This window comes from Globicephala melas, chromosome 16 (assembly GCF_963455315.2).
Source record: "Globicephala melas chromosome 16, mGloMel1.2, whole genome shotgun sequence".
In the NCBI taxonomy this organism is placed as follows: domain Eukaryota; kingdom Metazoa; phylum Chordata; class Mammalia; order Artiodactyla; family Delphinidae; genus Globicephala; species Globicephala melas.
Window position 1 is genome coordinate 76,905,071 of NC_083329.1, and position 26,533 is coordinate 76,931,603.

The window sequence follows — 26,533 nt, forward strand, 5'->3', positions numbered from 1 at the left end:
AGAGTCCGCCTGCCAATGCAGGGGACACGGGTTCATGCCCCAGTCCGGGAGGATCCCACATGCCGCGGAGCGGCTAGGCCCGTGAGCCATGGCCGCTGAGCCTGCGCGTCCAGAGCCTGTGCTCCACAACGGGAGAGGCCACAACAGTGAGAGGCCCACGTACCGCCAAAACAAAACAACAAAAAAAAAACACCCCCCAATTTTTTTAATGTAAATCGCCAAAAAAAAAAAATGGTGTTTCTGCTGGAGTTTATACTAACATTAGGATAGTTCTCTGGACCCAGCAGTCACTCAACAGTTGTCACCGACTGTTCAGCACAGTGAACGCTGAATAATCATCTGATGTTGAAAACATTCCAAACCTTCAAGGTTACCAAGCACCCAAGTACACTTCTCAACTACAGACATTTAAAAAATTGAATCAAAGCAAGAAATACGTAAGTAGAAGAGTGTTCCTTCTAAGGATGCTGCATGTGCTACAAGCAATTACCAGATATCTCGGAAGCCCATTTGGGGCCCTCCTGTTCTCATAACTGGCATAACCAGGCAGCTAACGACACGGCGGGCAGCCCTTTCTTCTCCACCCACAAATCTCTGCTTAGTCTCCAAGATCCTGCTGCATAACATGGCATGCAACAGCTCAGTTTAGCAGTCCCTAAAAAACAGCGACCCTAAAATCCAAAGCCTGGCTCTGTGACCAGCTCAGCATCTGGTGTGGGTAAGTCAGCTCATCTCTCCTGTGGCTTATTACTTTCCTTTTCTTTTTTTTTCATTTTATTTTTAATTTTTTTAACATCTTTATTGCAGTATAATTGCTTTACAATGTTGTGTTAGTTTCTGCCGTATAACAAAGTGAATCAGCTATACGTATACACATATCCCCATATCTCCTCCTTCTTCTGTCTCCCTCCCACCCTCCCTATCCCACCCCTCTAGGTGGTCACAAAGCACGGAGCTGATCTCCCTGTGCTATGCGGCTGCTTCCCTTTAGCTATCTATTTTACATTTGGTGGTGTATATATGTCAGTGCCACTCTCTCACTTTGTCCCAGCTTACCCTTCCCCCTCCCCATGTCCTCACGTCCATTCTCAACATATGTGTCTTTATTCCTGTCCTGCCCCTAGGTTTTCAGAACCATATATATATTTTTAGAGACCATATATATGTGTTAGCATATGGTATTTTTTTTCTCTTTCTGACTTACTTCACTCTGTATGACAGACTCTGGGTCCATCCACCTCACTACAAATAACTCAATTTCGTTTCTTTTAATGGCTGAGTAATGTTCCATTCTATGTATGTGCCACTTCTTCTTTATCCATTCATCTGTCGATGGACACTTAGGTTGCTTCCATGTCCTAGCTATTGTAAATAGTGCTGCAATGAACATTGGGGTACATGACTCTTTCTGAATTACAGTTTACTCAGGATATATACCCAGTAGTGGGATTGCTGGGTCATATGGTAGTTCCATTTTTAGTTTTTTAAGGAACCTCCATACTGTTCTCCACAGAGGCTGTATCAATTTACATTCCCACCAACAGTGCAGAGGGTTACCTTTCCTCCACACCCTCTCCGGCATTTATTGTTTGTAGATTTTTTGATGATGGCCGTTCTGACCAGTGTGAGGTGATACCTCACCGTAGTTTTGATTTGCATCTCTCTAATGATTAGTGATGCAGAGCATCCTTTCAGTGTTTGTTGGCAGTCTGTATATCTTCTTTGGAGAAATGTCTATTTAGGTCTTCTGCCCATTTTTGGATTGGGCTGTTTGTTTTTTTGATAATGAGCTACATGAGCTGCTTGTGTATTTTGGAGATTAATCCTTTGTCAGTTGCTTCATTTGCAAATATTTTCTCCCATTCTGAGGGCTGTATTTTGGTCTTCTTTATGGTTTCCTTTACTGTGCAAAAGCTTTGAAGTTTCATTAGGTCCCATTTATTTATTTTTGTTTTTATTTCCATTTCTCTAGGAGGTGGGTCAAAAAGGATCTTGTTGTGATTTATGTCAGTGTTCTGCCTGTGTTTTCCTCTAAGAGTTTGATAATGTCTGCCTTACATTTAAGTCTTTAATCCATTCTGAGTTTATTTTTGTGTATGGTGTTAGGGAATTCATTCTTTTACATGTAGCTGTCCAGTTTTCCCAGTACTACTTATTGAAGAGGCTGTCTTTTCTCCATTGTATACTCTTGCCTCCTTTATCAAAGATAAGGCGACCATATGTGCGTGGGTTTATTTCTGGGCTTTCTATCCTGTTCCATTGATCTATATTTCTATTTTTGTGCCAGTACCATACCGTCTTGATTACTGTAGCTTTGTAGTATAGTCTGAAGTCAGGGAGCCTGATTCCTCCAGCTCCATTTTTCTTTCTCAACATTGCTTGGGCTATTCAGGGTCTCTGGTGTTTCCATACAAATTGTGAAATTTTTTTGTTCTAGTTCTGTGAAAAATGCCAGTGGTAGTTTGATAGGGATTGCGTTGAATCTGCAGATTGCTTTGGGTAGTATAGTCATTTTCACAATGTTGATTCTTCCAACCCAAGAACATGGTATATCTTTCCATCTGTTTGTATCGTTTTTAATTTCTTTCATCAGTGTCTTATAGATTTCTTCATACAGGTCTTTTGTCTCCTTGGGTAGGTTTATTCCTAGGTATTTTATTCTTTTTGTTGCACTGGTAAATGGGAGTGTTTCCTTAATTTCTCTTTCAGATTCTTCATCATTAGTGTATAGGAATGCAAGAGGTTTCTGTGCCTTAATTTTGTATCCTGCTACTTTACCAAATTCATTGATTAGCTCTAGTAGTCTCCTGGTAGCATCTTTAGGATTCTCTGTGTACAGTATCATGTCATCTGAAAACAGTGACAGTTTTATTTCTTCTTTTCCAATTTGGATTCCTTTCATTTCTTTTTCTTCTCTGATTGCTGCGGCTAAAACTTCTGAAACTACGTTGAATAATAGTGGTGCGAGTGGGAAACCTTGTCTTGTTCCTGATCTTAGTGGAAATGTTCTCAGTTTTTCACCACTGGGAATGATATTGGCTGTGGGTTTGTCATATGTGGCCTTTATTATGTTGAGGTAACTTCCCTCTATGCCTACTTTCTGAAGGGTTTTTATTATAAATGGGTGTTGAATTTTTTCAAAAGCTTTTTCTGCATCTACTGAGAGGATCATATGGTTTTTCTCCTTCAATTTGTTAATATGGTGTATCACATTGATTGATTTGCGTATATTGAAGAATCCTTGCATTCCTGGGATAAACCCCAGTTGATCATGGTGTATGATCCTTTAATGTGCTGTTGGATTCTGTTTGCTAGTATTTTGTTGAGGATTTTTGCATCTATGTTCATCAGTGATATTGGCCTGTAGTTTTCTTTTTTTGTGACATCTTTGTCTGGTTTTTTTTTAGCTGTACGCGGGCCTCTCACTGTTGTGGCCTCTCCCGTTGCGGAGCACAGGCTCCGGACGCACAGGCCCAGCAGCCATGGCTCACGGGCCCAGCCGCTCCGCGGCATGTGGGATCTTCCCAGACTGAGGCACAAACCCGTGTCCTCTGCATTGGCAGGCCGACCCTCAACCACTGTGCCACCAGGGAAGCCCTGTCTGGTTTTGGTATCACAGTGATGGTGGCCTCGTAGAATGAGTTTGGGAGTGTTCCTCCCTCTGCTATATTTTGGAAGAGTTTGAGAAGGATAGGTGTTAGCTCCCCTCAAAATGTTGAGAGAATTTACCTGTGAAGCCATCTGATCCTGGACTTTTGTTTGTTAGAAGATTTTTAATCACAGTTCCAATTTCCGTGCTTGTGACTGGTCTGTTTATATTTCCTATTTCTTCCTGGTTCACTCTCAGAAGGTTGTGCTTTTCTAAGAATTTGTCCATTTCTTCCAGGTTGTCCATTTTATTGGCATATAGTTGCTTGTAGTAATCTCTCATGATCCTTTGTATTTCTTCAGTGTCAGTTGTTACTTCTCCTTTTTCATTTCTAATTCTGTTGATTTGAGTCTTTTCCCTTTACTTCTTCTCTGAGTCTGGCTAATGGTTTATCAATTTCATCTTCTCAAAGAACCAGCTTTTAGTTTTATTGATCTTTGCTATTGTGTCCTTCATTTCTTTTTCATTTATTTCTGATCTGATATTTATGATTACTTTCCTTCTGCTAACTTTGGGGGTTTTTTGTTCTTCTTTCTCTAATTGCTTTAGGTGTAAGGTTAGGTTGTGGAGATTTTTCTTGTTTTTTGAGGTATGATTGTATTGCTATAAACTCCTCTCTTAGAACTGCTTTTGCTGCATCCCATAGGTTTTGCGTTGTTGTGCTTTCACTGTCATTTGTTTCTAGGTACTTTTTTATTTCCTCTTTGATTTCTTCAGTGATCTCTTGGTTATTTAGTATTGTTTAGCCTCCATGTGTTTGTAATTTTTACAGTTTTCTTCCTGTAACTGATATCTAGTCTCATAGCATTGTGGTTGGAAAAGATACTTGATATGATTTCTTTTATTTTTTTAATTTATTTATTATTTATTTTTGGCTGTCTTGGCTCTCTGTTGCTGCATGCGGGCTTTATTTAGTTGCAGTGAGCAGGGGCTACTCTTCGTTGCGGTATGTGGGCTTCTCTTGTTGTGGAGCATGGGCTCTAGGCAAGCGGGCTCAGTAGTTGTGGCTCATAAGCTCTAGATAGAGCACAGGCTCAGTAGTTGTGGCGCATGGGCTTAGTTCCTCTGTAGCATGTGGGATCTTCCCAGACCAGGGCTTGAACCCGTATCCCCTACATTGGCAGGCAGATTCTTAACCTCTGTGCCACCAGGGAAGTCCCTTGATATGATTTCAATTTTCTTAAATTTACCAAGGCTTGATTTGTGACCCAAGATATGATCCATCTTGGAGAATGTTCCATGAGCACTTCAGAAGAAAGTGGATTCTGTTGTTTTCGGATGGAATTTCCTATAAATATCAATTAAGCCCATGTTGTTTAATGTATCATTTAAAGCTTGTGTTTCCTTATTTATTTTCAGTTTGGATGATCTGTCCATTGGTGAAAGTGGGGTGCTAAATCTCCTACTATGAATGTGTTACTGTCAATTTCCCCTTTTGTGGCTGTTAGCATTTGCCTTATGTATTGAGGTGCTCCTATATTGGGTGCATAAATATTTACAATTCTTATATCTTCTTCTTGGATTGATTCCTTGATCATTATGTAGTGTCCTTCTTTGTCTCTTGTAATAGTCTTTATTTTAAAGTCTATTTTGTCTGATATGAGAATTGCTACTCCAGCTTTCTTTTGATTTCCATTTGCATGGACTATCTTTTTCCAATCCCCTTCCTTTCAGTCTGTATGTGTCCCTAGGTCTGAAGTGGGTCTCTTATAGACAGCATATATAAGGGTCTTGTTTTTGTATCCATTCAGCCAGTCCGTGTCTTTTGGTGGGAACATTTAATCCATTTACATTTAAGGTAATTATCAATATGTATGTTCCTATTACCATTTTGTTAATTGTTTTGGGTTTGTTATTGTAGGTCTTTTCCTTCTCTTGTGTTTCCTGCCTAGGGAAGCTCCTTTAGCATTTGTTGTAAAGTTGGTTTGGTGGTGCTGAATTCTCTTAGCTTCTGCTTGTCTGTAAAGGTTTTAATTTCTCCATCGAATCTGAATGAGATCCTTGCTGAGTAGAGTAATCTTCGTTGTAGGTTTTTCCCTTTCATCACTTTAAATATGTCCTGCCACTCCCTTCTGGCTTGCAGAGTTTCTGCTGAAAGATCAGCTGTTAACCTTATGGAGATTGCCTTGTATGTTATTTGTTGCTTTTCCCTTGCTGCTTTTAGTATTTTTTTCTGTGTATTTAATTTTTGATAGTGTGGTTAATATGTGTCTTAGCGTGTTTCTCCTTGGATTTATCCTGTATTCTTTTCATTTTATTGAAGTACAGTTGATTTACAATGTTGTGTTAATTTCTGCTGTACAGCAAAGTGACTCAGTTATACATATATGCTTTTTCATACTCTTTTCCATTATGGTTTTTACAGGATATTAAATATAGTTCCCTGTTCTATACAGTAGGACCTTGTTGTTTATCCATCCTATAGATAAGAGTTTGCCTCTGCTATTCATGTGGCTTATTTCTTCCCCTAAGCAATGCACCATGGACCTAATTCGATGAGTTGGCTGGGAAGTGTGATGAATTGTAAGCGACTGGAAAATATTTTGCAAATATAAATGCTACAGGAACACACACAGAAATACCAGCAGTCGGTGATGGCAATTCAAAGAAACCTGAAGTGCTTACAATGGAAATGGAAGTAAGTCATCACATAGAAAAATGAAGACAGCCCATGGTCACAATTTATGTCTACTTGAACAGAGGAGATATTCCACCTCTGATAACTGAACATAAAAATGCTGTCATTCAGCACATTTCATAGCCTACTGCTGTACACAGAGAAGGATACAAGGAGGTCTGTGATCCAAGAACCCAGAACCATGCCAGGTCTCCATCTTTGCTGGTTTATCACAAGTACTCACCCCACCATTAAAAGGAACAAGGACACCCACTGGCATATCTTAATTTCCTGAAGGTACAAGGTGCTTAGAGCACTAGTTTTTGCTCATAGAGGGTAAATATATTTTTCCCATGAACTTTAAAATTATCTCATGTAAAAAGACAAATTCCAGGCTTCCCTGGTGGCACAGTGGTTAAGAATCTGCCTGCCAATGCAGGGGACACGGGCTTGAGCCCTGGTCCGGGGAGATCCCACATGCCGTGGAGCAACTAGGGCCGTGCACCACAACTACTAAACCTCCGCTCTAGAGCCCGTGAGCCACAACTACTCAGCCTGCATGCCACAACTACTGAAGCCCGTGCTCCACAACAAGAGAAGCCACCACAAGAAGCAGCCCGCGCACCGCAACGAAGACCCAACTCAGCCAAAAAATATTTTTAAATAAAGTAAAATAATAAAATAAATTTAAAAAATTTTTAAAGACAAATACCACTGCATTCCATTGCAAATGGAAGGCCCACAACTGGTTTCCCAGGCTTTTATATGCCCGCAGGCATACATATTATGAATCAGAGAACCACAAAATGAACACAGAAGCCCCTAGTCTTCCCTTATTCACCTTTGTATCAGCACCAAGCAGGGACACCTGTATTCACGCACACAGAGCTAGCACTCATTCAAATTTTTAATACTTCAAGCTTAAACTTGACAATTTCAGTCCTAAATGAATTGGAGCCTCAACAGTAACAACATACTGCTTTTAACTTGAGTAACAGGAATACTCATCAATACAAATTTGATTACTCAAAGACAAAGAAAGAGAAAAAAACAGAGGCAGCCTTTTCCCACTTATTCATCCCCAACAAATACTGCCTTCAAGCAGGATTCAGGATCTCTTTGTAGGCAATGTGAGAATATCTAACAATTTCTAATTAAGGAATATCAAAGGCTACAAACAACTCAAGTAGGGCTGTCACCATTTAGAATTCTTTAAGGACTTGGTAGGGAAGCAGGAATAATCCTCTCAGAAATACCTGGTGGGTGACACCACCACCTGGAACATTCTAAAAATATCTGTGAAAGTGCCACACAGAGAAGCTGGGATTTTTGTTTTGTGTTCTAGACAGTGCCCGGGACCTAGTGGCACTCCGTAACTATTTGCTGAATAACATCTTATTTGACCTTCTGGAATAGATCAAAGGAGATAGCAATCAGATTTTTTAAACTGAAAAAATAAAAAACAGCGCAGAGCTAAAAATCTCTATTTGCTCAAGTTCCAGGCTTTTGAAAATTATTATTATCATGTCAAACTTAACTAGAGAATCCTTAAACGTTAAAAAAAGAGGAGTCTGTAATCTTGTTTCCCAAAAAACACCTCATAAAAAGTAAAAGGCAACCTTACTGCTGAGGGGACCTAAAAATAGAATCAGGCTAATGGATGACTGAAGTGGGGAGGTTAAAGATGGCTCTCCCAGCCTCTGAAAAGACAGTCTTAACCAGGTCTGGTTTTCATCATGAATTTTAGGCTTCAATCACCAGGCTCATAAGACTGACTTCCATTTAGTCCCTGGATGTTCAGAATAGATTAAGAAATGTGCTAAAAACCCTTGAGGCTGCCTAACGGGACAAAAATGCTTTTCAGTTTTTTTAACAAAGCCAAGTCTAGCCCGGACTAATTCCGGTTTAAGGAATGACCTGTCTGGGACTTCCCTGATGGAGCAGTGGATAAGACTCCACACTCCCAATGCAGAGGGCCTAGGTCCAATCCCTGGTCAGGGAACTAGATCCCACATGGTGCAACTAAGAGCTCACATGCCGCAACTAAAGATCCCGCATGCCACAACTAAGGATCCCATGTGCTGCAACTAAGGAGTCCGCCTGCCGCAACTAAGACCCAGTCTCAACCAAATTAAAAATAAATAAGTAAATAAATAAAAAAGGAATGACCTGCCTACTATGTGGAGTCTCTTCTGTAACTTCCAGAAAGGATGTAACAGAAAGTTATGAAATTTGGAAAGAGGAAATAGCTAAATGAGGTACTTTATGTTGGGAAGCATCTGAGCTCCAAAGGGAAAGTTGTGCATTGTCTACGGCATCACTTCTATGCTCTTCTACAGCTCATCTATCTAAGCCAAAGATGATCAAGAGCAATGCAAAGTCATTCTTGTCCACAGACAAGGAATGCATTCTGTCCAGTTCAGGGACAACCCTCCTTCCACCCACAGAAAAGTATCTGCCACCATTTGGACATTAATTTCAATATTACCGATCTATAAATGTTACTGTTCTTCAGATTCTCTTTTGAACTGGCTGGAACACCTCTCCAGTTTTCTCATTAGTAAGTTAAATAACATCTTTAACGTGTTTATTTTTCTTCTTGTATGAGAGTCGTGGTTTTACCTTTATTTAAGAACTATCTTTCAATAGTTTTAGTCTTTCTTCTAAAAAGAGGTCAACATTCACATGTGCTAAAATATTCACTATTCTGGTCTAAATTTTACTGATTTTGATGAAGACAAATAGTAATTAATGCACAAGAATGATACACAGAAAACAAATTTATGGTTACCAAAGGGGAAAGAGGGTGGGGGAGCGATAAATTAGGAGTTTGGGATTAGCAGATACAAACTAATATATATAAAATAGATAAACGACAAGGTCCTACTATATAGCACAGGGAACTATATTCAATATCTTGTAATAAACTATAAGGGAAGTATATAGTTATAAGTTATATATATATATAACTGAATCACTTTGCTGTACACCAGAAATCAACACAACATTGTAAATCAACTATACTTCAATAAAAAATAAAAAAGGACATGAGCAAAAATTTTACAAAAAGAATGATACACTAAAATAACTGAGGTCTATCACTTGCTGATGTTAATATCAGTACGCTTTGCCTGTCCTGTGAAAATGACAACTGTCTGAAGTCTCAGCTTACTGCATTCCTTTTTCATTTAAAACCCAATGTGCGTCCCCGTGTTCCCTCTCATACAGATCACCAGAAATAATATTGGATTTGGGTTGAATTATTTAGCACTTTTCTCTGTTTCATAAAAAAATCTTACATTTCTCTGGAAGCTGAAGTACCTCCATCTGTTAATTTCCTCCCAGCTCATGAAATTTCCTACAAACATTTTATTACCACTTACAGGAGTCCTTATTACTCATTCTCCTAATTCTTATTTTTCAGGGGCAATTACTCATCTCTGCATCTCTGTAGTCCTCAAGGTAGAGGGAAGCAACCTAAGCAAGGACATCAAACACTTCTGTGAGCCACTGACTCCCAATACTAGTTTGCAATCCAAACTACCTCTCCTTTAATTCCAAGGGATGTTTTGCAATGCTTGAAACAAAATCTTAATTATAAAAAAAAAAGTTACAGCCTTCTGTCTTCTAAAGGACAGTTAAATGATCTTGATGAAACTTCCCCATTTTAACTGTTAAATGGGAAAAAAAAAAAGTTAAGATTAGAAATATGCAGATACTTCCTAAACAATTGGAGGCATACGCTAACCAAATCAAATCTCTACAGAATCAAAGTTTTGGTCATTTTTGCTCTAAAGTATTAAAAACAAAAAGCGGTAAGCTCAAAGAACCACATGAAAGCTATTGGTGCCTGGTCACCTGAGCTTAAAGATTTCCTAAGGTCAAGAGCCTGACTTAGCCGCTGGCTGGGAGTTTTGTGGGGTCACACCTGCCTCCCCCAAGCTGGCATGACCTCCGTGGAGAATTCCTTTGACGACTTTCTGGTAAGCAAGCATTTAAGGCTCCCAACAGCCTCACATACGATTGATCCTAAGTTATGCTTTCCAAAATAACTTGTTCCCTTGGAGCCTGGGTAATTACGTGTAAGACATGGCTCTGGGACAGGGCAGACCCAACTGTTGCTCGGTTATAGGCAAAAGCAACATTAGTACTTTCACGATTCTCTTCTTGAGGATGAATTCAAGTTTAAAGAAAAGCACACTGATGGCCCCCTCCCCAACCCCGGTCCATCCCAGCAACCGGGGAAGCAGCTTGTACTACCCAGACACCAAAATAAATATTCTTTAATTCAGGTTCACCATACTGTTACTATTTTCAGGGACCCAAACAAATGGCTGTCTGCACAGAGAAATTCAAGTGTTCATTTCAAAGGGAACAGCTCTCTATAATACGCCAGTCTCTGCGTTGGCAGTTTGGACAGAGCACAGTTCTAAGTGAGGAACAGCCTCCAATTAGGTCCGTCTACAGCTTTGCTCTACATACGCGGAAAGCTCTGGAAAACAGAAGGGCTAAAAACCAGGAAAGCCGGTCACTTCCAAAGTTCCTGCCCACTCCGCCCTGGGGGAACCAGGCTGGGATTTCCTCCATCGAGAGGTTCTTCCCTAGGGCTCATGCTGACTAAAAAGTGTTCATAAAAATAGATAATAAAGTCTTCGTATCCTGAGCCATTTCAGACAGTTATATATTATAGTATAAAAGACAGAAATATATGCTTTTCTAGTACAGCCTCAAGTCATCTAGCAGGCAATATGGCAAAATGTTAACACTAGTTTTCCCTACAGTATGACTTTTTAAATTTCTTCTCCATATTTTCTGTAGTGAAGACATGACTTGGGTGATGTGATTATTTGAAAATGTATCTTAAAAAGGTAGTTTGGGAAAGTCTATATAATTTGTTAGGCTAGATTCTTCTCCCTTCCCTGGTTATCTGTAATTATGTTAGCTAGCTTTCTTTCACTCAGCCTCCATCTTTTTACCTGTAAAAGAAAAACTACTTAAATTGGATACATTCCAGCAAGCTTACATTTCTTAAGTTAATCAGTCGGTGAGGTGCTACTTCAGGACTTTTTTTAAGTTTGACACTAAAATCCCTATTTCAATGTGAAGTTTTAAAATGCCCATGGAGAAGGTACACACTGTCCAAGTCCGAGGACCGCAGCAGAGAAATCCTCAGTATCCAGTTACCCAGACACCAGTGACAGACAGCAATAGAACCCACTGTCACTCCCCAAGTATTTCTGACAACATTCACCCTGCTTCCCGACCAAGTCCTTAATGGACTCGAATGGTGACAGCCCCACCTGTGTCTCATGACAGAAGGGATAATTTTACATGAAACACGATTTTGTCCCACAGTAAATATATTTATCACCACTTCACTTCCAGACTTTCAAGTGTCTAAAGATATATACAATTTTATTAGAAAAAGACTTAAGCTGTCATAAGGACAAACCCAGAGATCCAACCTTGGAAATTGGTCCAGATATCTCAATAAAGTTTAACCCTTAGTTTTTTAGATGTGCAAAATAAGCATCCTTAAAGCCTAGCACATATTAATAGCAAGCTATCTGCATATGAGTATATATACTATTTATAAAACCACACAGACGGCATACAAACTACCATAAGGACGACGACAATGTGCATTTCAGAGGGAAACCTGGCCCACAGTAGGCATCCAGCGGGGTCCGTGGTCCCACACCCTCCAGACGCAGGGCTCACTCCCACCGCTGGCTACAAGGCTTGGTCTTCTAAAGGATTCGTGAGTTAGAAGATTCAGAAATTACTAGACAGTGATATTTAAAACTGTCGAAGTTTTAGAACTCTCATTTCACCAATATTTGCATTCTTTCAAGTTCAGAAATAGGCCAGAACTTTGAGAAAAGGCATTACTGTCCAATATACAAATTATTTGGGTCTCAATATTATGGTAACCTTCTCTGAGGTGGCCTTGTGTATCTCCTCTGAACAGTGACCACAGAATTCGAACTGGACCACTTCTGAGAGTGAAAGGTGATGCTATTTATAGTTACTCTGGGACAAGAGCCACAACTGGGATTGTCCTGGGCAAACCTGGATGAGGGGTCACCCTACCTCTGGAATCAGTCCACCCTCCTTCCTCATTTCCTTCCATAAAGAATAGAGAACCTGGGCTTCCCTGGTGGCGCAGTGGTTGAGAATCTGCCCTCTAATGCAGGGGACATGGGTTCGAGCGCTGGTCTGGGAAGATCCCACATGCGGCGGAGCAACTAGGCCCGTGAGCCACAACTACTGAGCCTGCGCGTCTGGAGCCTGTACTCCGCAACAAGAGACGTCACGATAGTGAGAGGCCCGCACGTCGCGATGAAGAGTGGCCCCCGCCTGCCACAACTAGAGAAAGCCCTCGTACAGAAATGAAGACGCAACACAGCAAAAATAAATAAATTAATTAATAAACTCCTACCCCCAACATCTTCTTAAAAAAAAAAAGAATAGAGAACCTGAAAGATGGGCAAGATGTTGTAACCCTTCAACTTATACAATATTACATCTCAATAAAGCTGGGAAACAAACTAAAATGAATCTTTGTAAGGAAGGGGGTGGCCTGGAACTGCTACGTGCAGGCAGCAGCCCCCATCCCTCCCAGGGCTCCCCTAGAAATTCACATACCTAAGCAGGTGAGGATGTGATCTGTACCTAAAGAAAAGCTGCAGAAGCAGTCTTGGCAAAACTGCCCCTAAAAATAACCTTTCCCCAAGAACACTTAACACGTGTGTTCTGCTCCTTCCTCCCTGCACTCTGGGGTGGTGGAGGAAACAAAGATGCAGAGGTATCAAATTCAGCCTCTTCAGACACGGTGCCCACCTCCTGTCTCAAATTCAGGCTCCCCACTCAAAGAAGTAAAAGCAGTGGTCGCGGGAGCTAGACCAATAAACCTGAAGGAGGTTATGGGGTCAGTTTATCAGATCAGTCTGCAGCAGGAGAAGAGAAATACCCTATCAGTACTGACTTTACAAGGGGCCACAAACAGCAGTTAACCATCCCCGTTTACAGGATGTTAAAAGGCTTTACCTCTGCCAACAGTGCTTTCTTTGCACAATTCTGTCCTCTTCTCCTACAGAGCCTGAAATTCACCATTGGAATTAGATAACAGCGTTATTGTCTTAGAAAGGTCACCTTTAAAATATTGATGATCTCTGGAAAAGCAGGTCTTGGCAATCTTTGGTTTTTAGAAATAGCCAGTTGTAACATTAACAGCATGAGAAATTACTAGGAGAACTGGGGGTTAGGAGAGGTATCCCAGCAGAGCAGGGAGGAGGCCTGGACAGCCAAAAGGGGTAGCAGGAAGCGTGGGGTCTGGGGGGGAGGAGACTGATGTTTCAAAACAGGGAAGGCAACTGTAGGCTTAATTGGCAGTTTTGATTCAAAATTTCGTTTAGAGAATAAAGCATCTATTGAACATAAAAACTTTTTTTTTCCTTTTAGTATTGGACATCCCTGGTAATTATTTCACAATGTATACATTTATCAAAACATGTGGCACACTTTAAATATATAAAATGTTTTATTTGTCAATGACAGCTCAATAAAGCTGGGGGAAAAAAGAACCAGGCATCCCCTATTCATGAAACTTTGGTTTTCCTTGGCCAGTGGGATTCAGAGGGATTCGCTATATGTCCTGTTTTTATATATGTTTGAAATTTTCCATAATAAGAAGTTAAAAATAAATAAAAGAAAGGCAGGATTTTTTTCAATGTAAAGTGAAGGGAGTCCTTGGCACTGCCTTTGGCCGAATCTCTGTGGACCCCAAATCTTGGAGAACATCCCTGTCCACTAAGACATCACGTCTGCAGGAGGACGGCTCTAATCTATGCTCTTGCCACTGGAAGTCTCCTTTTCTAGTTCCAAACGGGAACTGACTCAAATGCTTAGGCATCCTGAACTCCGGCTTCTTTTTGGAACTGTGTCAGACAGACCAGCAGGTAATTCCAAAGATGTGCCCTTAATGGCATGTCCTGTAAGCCTCCATTTGAGAGGTGTAGTTGGCTTTTCCTGTGGTCCGTTTCCTCCTCCTCTGGCACTTTTGTGGGACAGAGTGATTGCTAGGCCCTCACTTGGGGTTACCTTGGAAGGACAGTATTTTCCATAACTCAAAATTTAGTCTTCTCATTCTCATCAGATGCTCCCCCTGGACCCATTTAGAAATTAAAAATTCAGACACACACACCCTTATGCATGGGCAGTAGGTTTTGGATAAGTGAAAACTTAGGAATACTGAATTCCAGGTGTTTTCTCTAGGTTGTTGGTTAAAACTCTGAGCAAAAAAGCAACGAAAACAGAAAAATTTAGTGGTTAAAAAGCACCACCTTTGACTACTCACAATAGCCAATAAACAGCCTAGATGTCCATCAACAGAGGAATGGATAAAGAAGATGTGGTACATATATACAATGGAATACTACTCAGCCATTAAAAAGAATGAAATAATGCCATTTGCAGCAACATGGATGGGCCTAGAGATTATCATACTAAGTGAAATAAGTCAGAAAGAGAAAGACAAATACCATATTGTATCACTTGTATGTGAAGTGTAAAACAAGACACAAATGAACTTATCTGTAAAACAGAAACAGACTCACAGACATAGAGAACAGACCTGTGGCTGCCAAGGGGGAAGGAGACAGATTGAGAGTCTGGGGTTAGCAGAAGCAAACTATTATATATATATATAATGGATAAACCACAAGGTCTTACTGTACAGCATAGGGAACTATATTCAATATCCTGTGATAAACCATAATGGAAAAGAATATGGAAAAGAATATATATGTCTAACTGAATCACTTTGCTGTATAGCAGAAATTAACACAACATTATAAATCAACTAAAATTCAACAAAATAAATTTTAAAAATATAAAAATAAAAGCACTGCCTCTGGAGTTAAGCATCCTGGATCCAAACTTCAGCTCTGGCACTTGCAGACCAAAATGTGCAATAAAATAATTAGCATCTCCATGTGTTATAAAATTTCGATTGTGAGAGAGAATGTCTTTGTAATTTAGACAAAATTCTGTGTGCATGTTCCAGCTACCACTTCCCCACCCTCAACCACCCTTAGGTAAGTTACTTAACCTCCCTGGTTGAAAAATGAGAATCACAATACTCATCTCCTAAGACTGTTGTGACGTTCGAATAAAATAATACATATGGTCTAAACAGTGCCTGCAAATTCTCAATAAATAGCTGCTCTGCCCTATATACTGAATAGTTGGGGATACTGGGAACCATATGCCAAATCCCCTCCCATTCTTTTTTTAATCCACTGGAAAAAAATCCATATCTTAAAATATCACTTTTACTGTCTTACTGGAGTATTTTTGTTTTGCTGTTATACTGAAAAAATGAAAATAAACATCATTTTGTCCCAAAATTTAACAGGAAAGGTATGCAATGAAATATTCAGATACTTCCTATTTCATAAACTGCAGTAACAGAATAGAAATTGTACGGTTTACAAAATGTAAAACACATGGTTTGCATTTTTCCAACGAATATCCCCTCCTCACGTCCCAGCCCAACCTGATCTTTACCCTTGCCGCCCCTCCAACATGGATTTGTTTTAAAATAGGAAAATATTACCCTCTATGGGTAATCTCGAAACTGATTGCAATTCTGTTATGTCTTTTACTATTTTCATGACTGATACACGCAAAATATCAATAATATTTTTTAAACCTTAAAACAAAACCCCTAAATGAGGACCACCACTCATCCTATTTTCTTAATTTTATAAATGATAAAACAGAAAAGGGAAACCCACCTTGTGGTTGAATGCTACACTTGGTATGTTAAGATGAAACCAATTCTTTTCAGTAATGAAACTACTTTCTTCAGTAATCCTTACAAATTTTCAATAAAGTCTTCCTCAATAAAGCCCAGCCTTGGCCATTCCAGCTGCAGAAGGATTTTATGTCACAGACTTGAGCATACCGCCATAAATAGTTTCTTACAGCTTCTCACTTCCTTTGCAAGCATAACTTATCTCATGAGCTAAAAGATCTCCCATTCCACGGTGCCAAAGCCCTGGGTTTCTGTTCCAGCGACTAAACGGATTCAAATGTCAGATTCAGACGGACTGGCGAAGTTCCAGAGAAATACCAAGGTGAGATTTCTCCCGGAAGAAAATCAGACATTTCAACAGTTCATCTAGTTTTAAGTCATCCAGTAAATGCATGTTTTCATCCAGAGAAGCGAGGCTTCCACGTTCCAGTAATCACTGCTTCCTCTGGGAGCCCTCGATGTTAAGCTCACCTCAGCACCTGGCAGGTAGATCTTCCACTATCCCCTCCTTACAGTTTCAACCATGGCCTCTGAGCAGATAACTCCCACACCTAAATCTCTAGGCTTGACCTTCCTTCTCGATATTTCCATGGGCTGTCAAGCCCTCAATCGAAACCTCACATTTTTAACTTCTACAAAACCTAACCACCCCTTATTTTCCCAAATGAATACCAAAGGCATTAGAGGTAAGACTAGAAACAAGCTGAACTCAGTTTTATGGCTTGGCTGTGGTGTGGTCTTGGTCAAGTAACTTGAATATAGTGGGACAATAGTGGTAAAGTGGTTTTATTGGGTTGAGCCATAAGAAACTGCAATTTTTGGAAGTCAAAATGGTCAGTGTCAAAAATTTCCTACGGTTCAACCTAATGCATACAAAATATCTTAAAATCCTAATAAAAAACAATGAGATTAGATTACCTACCTTCTAAATAATTATTATCTTCCCATCCTGTTGGACTATAATGAAGAAACTTAAGGACTCCTCATGACTCTAAAAGACAGGATTTTTTTTTTTTTTTTGGCCGTGCTGCGTGGCATGCAGCATCTTAGTTCCTCGACCAGGGATCCAACCCGTGTCTCCTGCAGTAGAAGCGTGGAGCCCTAACCACTGGACAGCCAGGGAATTCCCGAGCATTTCTTGAGTTGCCAATCTCAATTATAATTGTCTGTATAAGACTCACTCATACCTTCAATATCAAATACTGTTCTCATTTCCCCTCAACCTCCTATTCACTTACTTGCCCACTTGATCCTTACAATCACTAAAAAATAAGAGTTTTTCCCGTGATAGCATGCCTTTTAATGAAAAGGTTGTAACAGAGGCTAATGAGAATCTATTTTCATTATATAGAAATTTCTAGGAATGATGACTAATACATTTATCCCCTAGCAAAAACAAACAAACACAGCAAGACAACTCAAAGCCATGCTAACTCTGTAGTCTTGGGTTCGGCTTATATCAATACCGCCCAGGCCAATTCTTTTCCAGGGTCCACATACCCTGCAGAATCATCTGCATCTCTTCTCTCTTTTCCATTTCCGCTACTGTGAAGCCTACCATGTCTTCCAAAAGTTTTTGTCTTACCAGGTTTTACATTGAGAAGAACAAATTTAAATGTATACTTCTCTGAATCTAAATGAATTTGGAATTTTCTCTATGATGTGGGTAAAGGTTTTCAATCTGGACAAAACAGTCATTTCCAATCCAATTTGGGCTCCCAGAGCTTTGTTCATTAATATGGTGACACATTTTAGTATCATTTAAATAAATCTACATGTATGATTTTATTTTATTCCCCAAATCTCTAAATTACAAATTATTGTTTTTTTTTTTAATTAAACATCTTATCTTCGTAGGCTCAGTCTGAGAATAAGAGCTAAGTCGGAGAAGTCCATCGTTTGGGGAACTTGCTCTTTAAGGAGCATTAAACAAGTATGAGCTGGAGTTAATACATTTGTAGCTCAAGGAGTTGCAAAGATTGCAAAAAAAAAATTTAATGGTACTAAATTCTTTTCAGAAATATGACTTATAATTCCTGCATTTCACAAATGTGAGTGCAGACTCTAAGCAGGACCGTTGCAGGGCCAGGGGGCCACAGGACAGTGTCTGCTCATAGGGGAGACCAGGACAGCACCCAGGGACCCATGGTCTAGAGGAGGGGCCCGAGGAAGAAGAACTCCCAGGGCGGGTAGAGGAGGTAGTCTCGGGTATAAGCCAAGAGGAGAATCAAACACGTGGGCTCCAGGAGCCCTAGGGGGAGAGGCGCAGCAGACAGAGGCTGGCTCAGGCCTGGCTCCCAACACCCTCCTGAAGGCAATAAAGAACCACACAGGGGCTTTAAGCAGAAATACCATGACCAGGCTGTGTTTTATACAGATCCCTCCTGCAGCGTCAGGCAGAAAAAAGCCTGAAGGCAAGTACGGTATGTGGAAGGGTGACAAAGCAGGGGCCACCACCCCCATCCAGGCAGGAAGTGCAGAGGCCCTGAAGGCCTTAAAGCACATGATGGGAGGAAGGGGCAGGGTCCGGAGGACTTTAGGAGGTGGGCTCACAGGAGCTGAGAGAGAGGGAAGCCTCAAGGGTAACTCCCAGCTTCCCTGCATGGGCGCCAGGGAGGAAGATGCTTCCAGGCACCGGGAAAGGGGACCATGCAGGAGGGGCTTTGGAAATGCTCTCCACTCCCTTCCACCGGCCAGGGTGAACTGGGTGTCCCTCCTCTGTACTTCTCACTGCCCTTTCTGTCTCTTGAACTAAGCTGCAAGCTCCTTAAAGCCTGGGGTGGTGTCAACTCCATTCCCTAACCCCGGCCTCTAGCGGGACCGTAATAAACGTCTGCCAAAGGAATGAAAAGGATAAACAGCCATGCTTGTGCTCCACTTCTATTCTGCCCTTCAGTACGGCTGCAGGAGAAAACATCCAGTTTCTGATCAAGAAAATCGTGGGGAGGGGTACAGGTGTGGTGTGGGCTCAGAGGCCAGTGCGCAAGTGCTCAGACGGATACGTGCTTGTGTAAAACATGTTCCTCAGCTTCTTTAGAAAAACACATTTCTGGCACTCAAGATTTTCCTTCCTTTGAACCAAGTCTAGCACAGTAGTTAGCAAGCGTTTTCCCCCTCATCTCTGCTTTCTGTTCTTTCTGGAAGAACTAGTACCGTTCCCACGGAAACAGCGGTACAGTTCTGACTGTCCTCCAACGTATTCCGTACCAACTCCTCTGCTCATCACGGGAGTGCCTCCACCCACCCCAGAGCTGCACCTTTTCTGTAGCCCAGCTGCAGCAACCGACTGTAGGGCTTTCTGACAGTTTTCTGAAGCTGCTGTTCTTTAGGCTTCCCAGCTAAGAGTTCTATTCCTCCTCCCACGCTCCCGGAAAATCGTATCTTGGGCTCAAGTTTCTTCCTTGGTGAATGTGGCTGAAGGGGTAGGGCAGACCCCAGGACACACCGCAGTGCCTAAGAGAAGATGCAGAAATCACAAAGAGTGATTTCCCCACCTTACGACTCCTGCACCTGTGGTTCTCCATAGCAAACCAAGGGCATCTTGAGAACAACAGCCCTTCTGGAGGCAGAGATTTCTTAGGGCTCATACAAGATTCTGCCTTTGCAAGCCTGCCCATCAGCAACTCTCTCTGGACATCAAAGGCTGCCTGAAACTCCAGCCCTGCATTTAGGCAATGGCCACGTGGACACACAACTTGCCCCTCAGCACTCAGCCCCTGCACTGAATGATACATCCTGTAAATGGTCAGCCTTCCACCCAGACACCTCTCCTGGTTAGATAAGCAGACACTCCTCATTAGTTTGTTTGTTACTTGTCAATATCACTATCTTGAGTTTTAAGCCCAGGAGCTCTAATGATGAGATCATGTCTGCTTAATTGGATTTATACAACAGCCTGCCATGCAACAACATGGGGTTATTTAATACTTTTTATAATCTCTCCTGATCACTCTCAAATTGATGGCTTCCTCACCACTGCTTCTAATCCTCACCACTTTAAACGTATCATTCCCGTAATGGGCTTCTACCTGGGTTCCCCACCTCAGCCCTTCACCCACTGCAATTTATTCTGCAAACAATATTCTACTTGAAGCATGGCTCTTCCTGGCTCAAATATTCCCAGAGCTCTGCACTGCTTGAAGAACGAAGTCCACACTCACCCTGGCATCCTAGGTCCTCTGTAAACTGGCCCTGGATCACCTATGCAATTTTCTCTCTAAATCTGAATCGTATCTTTAGCTTCAGTTAAGCCTAGACTGTTCACTCTATTTCTCTAGCCAGGAATGTTCTGTTTCTCTCTCCTCGCCACCCAGCTAGTATTTAGTTACTCCTCAAATTAAGGCCCACCCCAAGTTCTACTCCCTTGTAAAGCTGTTTCCCCATTATCCTCACCCACAATGGTTTTCCTTACTTGATCTCCTAAATTTTTTGCTCTTTATACAACAAGCACCTGGCACTTGTTATTAAACAATTTCTTGTTCTAAGTGTGGAAGCGTGTAAACCCTACCTTTAAAGGTACATGGGGGGAGGAGGTACTAGGAAGTTACTGTTTAATAGACACAGAGTTTAACTTGGGGGTGAGATGGAAAAGTTCTGGAGATGGATGGTGGTGATGGTTGCACAACAATGTGAATGTATTAATGTCACTGAATTGTACACCTAAAAATGGTTAAAATGGTAAATTTTATGTTATGTCGATTTTACCACAATTTTTTTGAAAAGTAAATCCAAGTCACTAAAGAACAAATCACGTGCTTCTTCAACCTCACAAATTCAATCACAGCGCTAATTACTACAACACCACCTGATGAAATTAATTATTAGGCTGCACTAGGATAGTAATAATATTTGAACATTTACAGATCCCTGTACAGCGTACAAAGCCCCTTCGACGTAAACTAGTTTGACCATTTGATTCTGAAAAACTCTGTGAGGCAAGAAAGACAGGAATCCCTTATCTTTATTTTCTAGATGGAACTCGAAAGGCTTAGTGACTTGATTACGGCCAAACAGAGGGTACCAGGCAGAGCTGAGATTCATCTGGGTCTCATGAATCTGAGACACTTCCCAGGCCCCTCGTTAATCGTTTACCTCGTTGGAACAATTCGTGCCTTTCTTTCCCCAGGGAAAATTCCCGCAAGAGCGTACTCCACTGTGCAGGGGAGAAGAGCCTTGACCTGCACCCTTAACCAGCAGTTGCTCCTTGAGACACGGAAAGGGGCAACTGGCAGGTTCTGGATCCTCTATTTAATCCAACCTGTGCGCAGCTGCTCCCACACAAGCGTCCTTCCCCACTGCCTGACCCCACGTGGCAACATTTCAGCCTGATGACAGGACAGGCAGCAGGTGTGCTGAGGAGAACAGTGAGCTGCTCCATCTAAACTGTGACTCTGCGGAAGAACTTGGATTTCTTTAGGAACGATGAAAACTAATCAGGATTCTGAATGTGGAATAAATGAACGACTCTCTTATGCTCCCCACAGCTGGTGAAAAAGAGTATCGATCACCTAGCCCTATACAGATTAAGGATGTAAGGGCCCTTTATGTATCGAAACACACAGTCATTTCCTTAAAAGGTCTGTTCTAGCCTCCCAGAGTGGTGAAGGACAGCGCCCTGTGCCCACGGAGATAGCACACATATTCAGCATTGCTGTTCTGACAAGTCACCTCCCGATTAGGCCGCAGTTGAATTAAAGGCTGAATGTGCTCTTTGCTTCCAGGAGAAGCTTACTTCTAACCACCAAAGCTCTAGAAGTTTCAGAAGTCCACTAAAGAGAGCTTCACTTATGTGACTACAAATATTCTTAAACACCCCTGCAAGAGGAGAGCACTTTGAAATGCCTGTACATACTCATGCCAAATTCAACATCTTCTAAATTGCCCTTCTTTTGGAAAAAGCACTGCATGTGCTCAAAAAATTGAAAACCAATCATTGCCACAAGATCCAGAAATTCCACTTCTAGGTATCTAACCAAAAAAACCCGAAAGCGGGGACATGAAGAGATATTGGTACACCCATGTTCACAGCAGCATTATTTACAATAACCAAAAGGTAGAAGCAATCCACGTGTGCATCAATCAATGAATGGATAAACAAAGTGTGGTCCATACAGTCAGTGAAATATTACTCAGCCTTAAAAAGGAAGGAAATTCTGACACATGACACAACGTGGATGAACCTTGAGGACATTATGCTAAGTCAAGTAAGCCAGATGCAAAAGGACAAATAGTCTGTGATTCCACCCATATGAGGTCCTCAGGGGTCAAATCCATGGAGACAGAAGGTAGAAGGGTGGTTGCCAGGGGCTAGGGGGTGGGGAGGATAGAAAGTTATTGTTTTATACAGAGTTTAATTCTGCAAGATGAAGAGTCTTGGAGATTGATTGCACAACAATGTGAATGTACGTAGCACGCCTGAACTGGACGCTTTAAAATGGTTAAGATTGGGCTTCCCTGGTGGCGCAGTGGTTGAGAGTCCGCCTGCCGATGCAGGGGACAGGGGTTCGTGCCCCGGTCCGGGAAGATCCCACATGCCGCGGAGCGGCTGGGCCCGTGAGCCATGGCCGCTGAGCCTGCGCATCGGGAGCCTGTGCTCCGCAACGGGAGAGGCCAAAACAGTGAGAGGCCCGCGTAACGCAAAAAAAAAAAAAAAAAAAAAATTTAAAATGGTTAAGATGGTAAATTTTATGTAAAAAAAAAAAAAAAAGATCTCCCATCACATACACACACAGCACTACAGTTTTACTAAGTCCTTCTGTAGCAAGGCATTCCATACCAGAGCAAGGTTTACCACAGCCCATGAGACTCTGTGAACTGTGGATATAATTAGGTCCCTCATCCATTATAACGCTACAGACGTCATCATGTGTTACCAGCATCTGTTGACAGATCTCATACCCAGCATATCATTGAAATGGCAAGTGTGGAAAAGGTAGCCCACAATAGAAACAATGGCATTTTATCCCTGTCCTGTTCCAGCAGTTTGGCTCATAGGACATAAATAGAGGCTACTGCTCTGCCTGCCGGGACCTCACAGTTCAGTATTACTTTACTGACTTGAGTGGGTTCTCTACCAAAAGTAGAAACAGAGGATCTTCTGGATCTGTTCAGGTCTGTGTCCTAACGTAATGTTTGGCTCTGTTTTGTTTGTCACTAAAGTCACAACACAGCACTCAACCTACCTGAGAAAAAGATGACATATGTCTGTTTTTTAATATATAATATACAAGTGCTATACAATTATAATAACATATTCACGCAGGAACCCCAAACTTTAAAAAAATCACAATGAAATTATACCCAAAAATACTGTGAATTTAAAAATATATATAATTATATATCATATATTAAAAATAATTTTAAAATTATATGTATATGACAGAAGACATATATCAATGTTGTCTTTGGAAACTAAAATTAACTCTATCCTGTACTGTAATTTTAAAAAATCAACAGAAACCACTGTGATTAGACTATTACTTTCAAAAATGATGGGCAGACTACCTGTCCAATTCCTTAGCTATTTTGCTCTTCCTCATGAGGAAAAAAAAAAAGCAATCTCTGCAACAAAGACTTAAGACTTTTTTAAAAATCCATGAAAAAATGTAGTAATCAAAATTGTGGGGAAAATTTTTAAAAAGAAACACTCACTGTTAAAAATTAAAGCAACTATTTAACTTCTTTCTCATTGATGATGCAGCAATTAGCTCAGATGACGAACTAATAATAACAACACATTAATAATCTTCAAGCCAGGTGTTTAAAAAATTGTAGAAGGTTTGAAATTTTATTCTCCTTTATAGACTCAACTTCTACTTATCACTCCCATTCTACTGTTTCCAAGAAGGCAGGGATGACGGAACTAAGGGGGAGAATGAAATGTAGCTAAATTAGAGCTTTAAAACAATAATAGTAAGTGGTTTTAAAAGAGAATAGACAACAAAAGAAAAATCTTGATTTGAAAATATCATGGTTATTTAACAACAATAAAAAAAAACCCTAAAATGGTTATCTGATAATTATCCAAATGTGGGACCTCTCTCCTTCAGCTAACACTGTTTGTTGGGAGTATGTGTTTCCTACAGTCAGACACATTCACCAGGCACTATCAGATAATCCCCCACAGTGGCAGCTACACAGAGCAATCCCAGGCACACAGATGGTCAACAGACGTTATCCACTTAATGGCAGGCCCTTAGAAGGGAAACCCACTTTGCCCCACCCCGAGAAAAATAGGGGGGAAAAGCAGAGGTCACTTTGCTTTTGCCAGGACACTGTCATCATAAGGTTGGGTGAGCAGGTCTGGGTTGGCATCCCTGACCCAGCCAGGCTCTGTGCCCAAACAGGAGGCGAGATTTAGCCTCCTGGTGAGCAGTCCCTAGAATTCTAGCCAAGGGGATCAAGAAGAAACCTTGAGATAGTGGAATGTTCCATTGGGCCCCCAGAGAGCGCCAACCAAGATGGGAAGGGAACTTTTAGAGCTGGCTGACTCCCTCGTCCCTGTGCGCTCACCTCAATGAACCGTAAATAGAGTGTGAAATAACTATTAATTTATCTGTGAATGTCTAGTGTTCTTACAGCATCTCTCTCCAGGGAACCCCAAAACATGTAATAAATGATTTTCAATTACTCTCTGGGGCAGCTCTGTGAAAATCGGAATGAAGCCGATGTTCTTTTGACCTCTTTTACTTGGAGAAAGACGGGTTAGGGGGAAATGGGACACAACGGGACCAGAAGACACAACTCTGTGGCCAAGGTCACAGACTCAAGGGATCAGGAACAGACCTGAGACTTTCACATTCTGGACTAATGCAGGTTAAAACAGAAACGGCTGCACTGTTCTTCCCCTAACATTGTTCGTTTTGTGACTCTTATGTGACACACGCGCGCACCCACGCACAATCGTGCGCGCGCGCACTCACGACGCCCAGGTCCGTGCCTGTCCCTGGACTTTTCCCGGATACGAGGACATGGGACAACACGACCCTCCATCAAGCTCCCTCCCGCTAGTCCACACGGTCGGCGGCGCCCCCGGGCGGTCGCCCCCCGGGGAAGGCGACACACAGACACGCGGGTCCAGCCCGCAGACGGCGGGCACGCGGCCCTGGCTGACCTTCCTCTGCTGCTTCTCCCAGGCCGGGTCGAGGAGCAGGTCGCGGTCCCACTCCTCCTCCTGGATCATGTACTCGTCATCTTCGTAGACGTAGTTGTACTGCACGCCGGGCTCGATCTGGTTCATGGCGCTCGGGTGGCCGGGGCTGCGGCGGGGCGCGCGGGGCTCGGGCGGTCGGACGGGCGGGCGGAGACGCGGCGGGGCCGGCGAGGCGCGCGGGGCTCGGCGGAGGCGCGGGCGGCGGACGGGCTGGCGGGCGCGGGGTGACCTTCGCGCGGTCCTCTCGGGGCGGCACGCCTGGGCGCTGGGTCGCGGGCGAAGCACCAGCTCGGGCTGCGGAGCAGCTGCCGCCCCGCTTAATACCCGCGCCGCCCGTCACGTGCCCGCCCGGCCGCGCCCCCACCCCCCGCCCCGCCCGGGCCTCCGCCCGCCCCCGCCCCCGCCCCCGCCCCTCCGAGCGCTTGCTGGCGGGCAGCGGGGCCAGGGGTTCGCGTCAGCGTTCCCGGTGCTGCCCCAAACCTCCGGCGCTGCGAGCTGAGGCCGCCGGCACCAGCCCACGCCTCCCACCCACCCTCTGCCTCGCTGCGCGGCTGGACTTGCGGGCGCCCAGGTGGGTTACCCGGGTGAGTGGATGCGGGCGCCCAGGTGGGTTACCCGGGTGAGTGGATGTTCGCGGATCAGAGAAGGGACACACGGCCTGGGCTCCTGACCACCCCCAGCACATCCAAGTTGTCCAGCGTCTTCACGTTTTCCATATATTCCCACATATTCGTAGATACCACACACATACACCCCTAAAAAGTAAAGTTTAGAAGCTACGGCATCCCCTTTCTTCCTCCTCTCCTCCCTGCCCTCACCTGCGGAAACCGAGGCAAGGGAGTTGGCCCAGCCATGTTAAAAAGTCAGGAACCAAACCAAAGGCAGGAAGTGTCTGCTCTCACCTGCCAGTCTTAAAACAACTGACAACTGAGGACAAGCAGCCAGCTTCATGTTACATTTCCATCTCCCCTGATGTGTTGCACTTAAGGCTTTTCCTCCCTATCGTCCTGGCTGGCTGTTTCCTGTGCCTTATGCCCCTATAGGAACCAAGATGAGGTCCCTTGAAGAGGAGGTTGAAATTTTTTTATCACATATGTGTTAGACACCGGGAATCCAGAGGCCAGCTGACAGGCAGGGCACTTGCCTCGTGCAACTTATGTCCAAATTGAATAAAAGTTGCCCACCGCTGCTACACAACTGTGGTTCAGGTCTACTACTTTGTTGACAGATTTCAAGCCAAAAGTATGTCTGGATTCATTATTGTTCCTTAGAATTTTTATATCACTTAGTTTTATT

General features: G+C 42.5%; 1 protein-coding gene across 1 annotated transcript in view; it reads right to left on the bottom strand.

Moving 5' to 3' along the window:
- Positions 1–25,361, bottom strand: part of ACTN2 (actinin alpha 2) — a 79,586-nt gene extending 54,225 nt beyond the window's left edge. Inside the window, exon 1 of the mRNA XM_030839476.2 lies at positions 25,199–25,361. Within this exon, the coding sequence (XP_030695336.1) occupies positions 25,199–25,324 (126 nt within the window). The 5' untranslated portion in view covers positions 25,325–25,361. The remainder of the gene's footprint in view (positions 1–25,198) is intronic.
- Between the last annotated feature and the right edge of the window lie 1,172 nt (positions 25,362–26,533).